The 3876-nt window shown below is 57.4% G+C and overlaps 1 protein-coding gene across 2 annotated transcripts; it reads right to left on the minus strand.

Annotated features, from left to right (window-relative positions):
- Positions 829-3470, minus strand: LOC110430582 (transcriptional regulatory protein AlgP-like). 2 transcript variants are annotated; one of them, XM_021448384.1, is made up of 5 exons: positions 2982-3470; positions 2508-2879; positions 2086-2404; positions 1863-1970; positions 829-1771 (listed from the first exon to the last, which is right to left on the minus strand). In XM_021448384.1, the coding sequence occupies exons 1-5, from the start codon at positions 3186-3188 to the stop codon at positions 1689-1691; spliced, it is 1089 nt and encodes a 362-aa protein (XP_021304059.1). In that variant the 5' UTR covers positions 3189-3470; the 3' UTR covers positions 829-1688. The 2 variants fall into 2 exon arrangements, with proteins under 2 accessions (XP_021304059.1, XP_021304058.1); XM_021448383.1 differs by having other exon boundaries at positions 2508-2882.

Consider the following 3876-nt stretch of genomic DNA (forward strand, 5'->3'; position numbering starts at 1 on the left):
AAAATTGCGGGTGGGGTGGGGTACCGTGCGGTTTACCCTAGCGGAAAAAGCGACAGGATCATCGTAACAAGGCCCGAGGCAAGCGAAAGAGAGAGAGGGGGCTCTCCATCGGTGGGAACCCGAGGCCGCAAGCCGCTTTCTCTTGGAAACACGCCTTTCCCGGCGACCGATGGATGTGCGGACGCACGGTAAAAACTCCAAACAAAAGACGGCGCACCAAGCGAGAACATTATTTTTTTAAAAAAACAAGCGACCGCTTTGACGGTTTGACCGGGCCACCAATGCGACTATGCAGGCATGCGTAATCCACAACAGAACAAGGGGTAACCATCGGCCACACCGCCACACTCAAGTTTTACCTCCTCACTCCACATCCACAGCGACAACAGGGCGCAGGCGCGGAGTCCGGCAGACACCCGAATGCGTACAAAAGCTGCGGCGGAGAGCTCTGCTCCGCGCTGCTCTCCACCATCGGATGGGGCCAACGGCCCGGAGCCACCCGTCGTCGGCCTCCAGCTAAACGCGCGCTGGACCGCGGCGAATAAGCGCGCCAGCCAGGGTTTGTATCGGCGGGCGCGGGCCGCGCACCCAACCAGAGGCGTCCTTCTCCGGGATCCAGCGAAGAGAGGAAACGGCAGAAGACGGGAGATGCAGATCCCATGACCCCCCCCCCCCCCCCCCCCCCCCGCGCCAGATTCTGCGGCGGTTAGGCACCCGGACAAGCAAACACAAACGACCGCTGCTCTGCTCACCTCACATGCGTAATCATCAACCAACGGAGAATAGAAGGCTGAGGAACAGACTTGATTAAGGCAATGATGCACCGTGTTAAGCAATGAAATTCCATATATTAATGGCCCACAATGCCATGGGACAGGTAGTAAGTACACAAGAAATATATATATATATTTTTGCTGCTGTTGACACTGCAAGCCTGCAACAAGCAGCTGCTAAGCAACTAGCCACTTCACTCCTAATGACCCTTGTAACGAAAGTCATGGGACACTTTTACTACTACTACTGCTGCTGCTGCTAGCTAGCCCTGGTACAAGAGAAACACAAATGAAATCCTTTGATAATACTTCTAGCATAACAAAGCAAACGCCCTTATTCATGGAGCCCACGGCAAGCTTCTTTTGCAAGTAAAAAAGTTGCAAAAAAGAGGTTTAAGAGAGGCCTTAGCTGGGTATGTGCTGGACTGCTGGTAGCACCCAAAGCAAGCAAGCCATTGATGGATGGGGAAATGACCACTTCTTTTCTTTTCATCTCCAAGATAAACCCCCCATGAATACTTTCTTGCAATGCAGGCCTTCTTGTTCTTGCAGCAGCTAACACCTCTCTCAAACCAATTTTATTATTATTGTTCCCCCCTAACCACAACCACCAAACTGGGAGGACGACATGGTTTTCTTCTTCGCCGCTCGTCGTCCGTCTCCACCGCTTTCCGTCCACACCAAAAAAACCAATATATCACCGGATCCAAAATGAACAGACCTAACACTGATGCTAACACTACTATTGCCCTTCCTAACTCTGCTGCTAACACACTACCTAACAAAAGGTACTCGAACTAGAGTAGTTTCTTTCATTATTATTAGGATTAACTGGAGTGATGACGGACACACGAAGGGTGTCGCCGGAATCTTTGGCGACTGCCTTCGTCTCCTCCATCCGGCCGGCGACTGAACTCAAGAGCTGTGGCACACTGCCGGCGACGCCGCGCGGCGCTTCTGGCTCGCAAGCATGGCGTTGCTCCGACTAATCAAGGCATCTGCAACGGAAGAGCTCAACATTAGCAATTGCTCGCAGTTTCTAGCAGGGAACGCTTACAAGAGAACGAAATCGAGTGACGAGATGGTTACCGTGATCAAGAACGAAGCCACCAGGGTAGCGAGGCTGCGCGCCGAGGTCTTCAAGGTTGAGGTTCAGAGCTTGGACGACGCGAGCGGGAACGAGAACCGTCGAACACCCTGCACGAGCGGAGAGCGGACAGACAGCACGAAGTGAGCTGAATGTTTAAGCCAAGAACGGGATCCAGTTTCGAGCACGGAGCGGCAAGACAAGAAGTTGTTACCAACGACGCACCTGTCTTTCTCTTCGGCTCCGCCGGGGCGCCGGCTGGCCTGGGGAGGAACACCCCAGTGCCGTTACGCTCGCGCTTGGCGCCAGGCGGGGTGAGGAACACGGCACGCATGCCCGAGGCAGGAGCCACCGGCGCCTGGTGCTGCTGCTGCGGCGGCTTCTGAAGCGGGGGCCACGCCGCCGGGTTCAGACCAAGCGGCGCGTCGCCTCCGCCGACGGCCTTGGCACAGGCGCCCTGGCGCGCGCTCCACGCGGCGGCGGCAGCAAGCTGCTGGCGCTCCCTCTGCAGCTTGAGCAGTTGCTGTTGCTTCAGGAGATGGAACTGCAAACCAACAACGGAGGAAGCGTCAGGGCAACAGGAACAGAACAAAGCGAACCATACAACCGAAGAATCTTGGCGAGAGGGCGCCAGGACGGACACGCACCTGTGCAGCCTGCATCTGGCGCTGCGAGACCAAGTGCGCGAACGGGTGGTAGTGGCCCTGCCCGCCGCCAGCAGGAACCTTGGCGGAGGGCGGAGCGATAGGCGGTGGCGAGGGCTTGCGCGCCGGCGGCGCGAAACCGCTTTGGCCGAAGCCGTAAGCGTTGTTGGCCGGCACCGGGATGCTGTTGGTGGCGCGCATGCGCGCGACCTGGCCGGCCGCCTCGTACAAGAGGTCCCACGGGTCTGCCGGCTTCTGCTCCAGCGGCGACGACGGCGGCGACGTGCCCTTGGACGCAACGCCGTTGGGGCTCTCCTGCCCGGACTTGGGAAGCCCGCACAGCGTCGACTGCGGTGACCCAACCGTCAACTCCGCCTGCTACACACAAGAACGCGCAATCAGAAATCCCGGCACGGATGCGTACAAGAACAATCGGAAAAAGAACCAACAATCCCATGCATGCGAAAGAAAACCAACCTTGGCGGCGGTAGGCGGCTTCCGCTCGCCGTCGTCACCGAGGAGGCCCGCGAGGCGGCGCGAGAGCCCCGCCAGGCTGTCCTCCTCGTCACTCTCGCTCCTGGCGGCCACGGCCGCCTTCTCCTCCTCGGAGAAGAAGTCGTCGTCCAGGAACTCCTCGGGCAGCCAGAACTCCTCCCCGAGGTCGGAACACTCCGTCGTCGACATTTCCTCAACTCTCGAAACCGTCGACGAAGAAACCTCAAGTCCACCGCCGACCGACCGGTGGAGGAGGACGGGCACAGCAACCACTGCGTGCGCTTCAGCTCCTCTCCAATCTCCAAAGCAGAAAAGCGGCGGGTGGATGGATGGATGGAGGAAGCGGCGTGCTTATCAGCGGAAAGAGGTGGAACGGCGAGAAAGAGATGGGGGAAGGAGGGAGAGGCGAATGGAATGTCGACGGACGACGACGAGGGGTATTAAAAACGGCGGAGGCCGACGCCTGCGGGGCTCTACTCTTTATAAAAGAGGACGCCGAGGAGTGAGAAAAAGAAAAACAGGAGCCAATGAATTAAAGAATTCATTAATGACGAAAATCATTTTCTTTTTCGAGCCATTTTTCGCCGGTGCAATCGGGCCTGTGGGGCCACCCAGACGCGCCGTAGGCCCGTAGCTCCCGTATCGTATCGCCCCCAAATGCCTCCCTCTCCACCCTCCCCTGTGCTCGCTGCGCTAGTACTCTATTGCGCGTAGTAGTTTTTTCGGCAACGGGATGGCCGGACGGCGGGTGGAGGAGGACAGTGCAGAAGTTGGAGCAGTTTATTGTGGCTTGTGGGATGGGTATGTACGTACGATTACGTCCATGCGTGTTGGGATTTTTTTTTTTCGGTACATGTTGCGTCATGTCAATGCCACA

The sequence above is a fragment of the Sorghum bicolor genome, chromosome 9 (assembly GCF_000003195.3).
Source record: "Sorghum bicolor cultivar BTx623 chromosome 9, Sorghum_bicolor_NCBIv3, whole genome shotgun sequence".
In the NCBI taxonomy this organism is placed as follows: Eukaryota; Viridiplantae; Streptophyta; class Magnoliopsida; order Poales; family Poaceae; genus Sorghum; species Sorghum bicolor.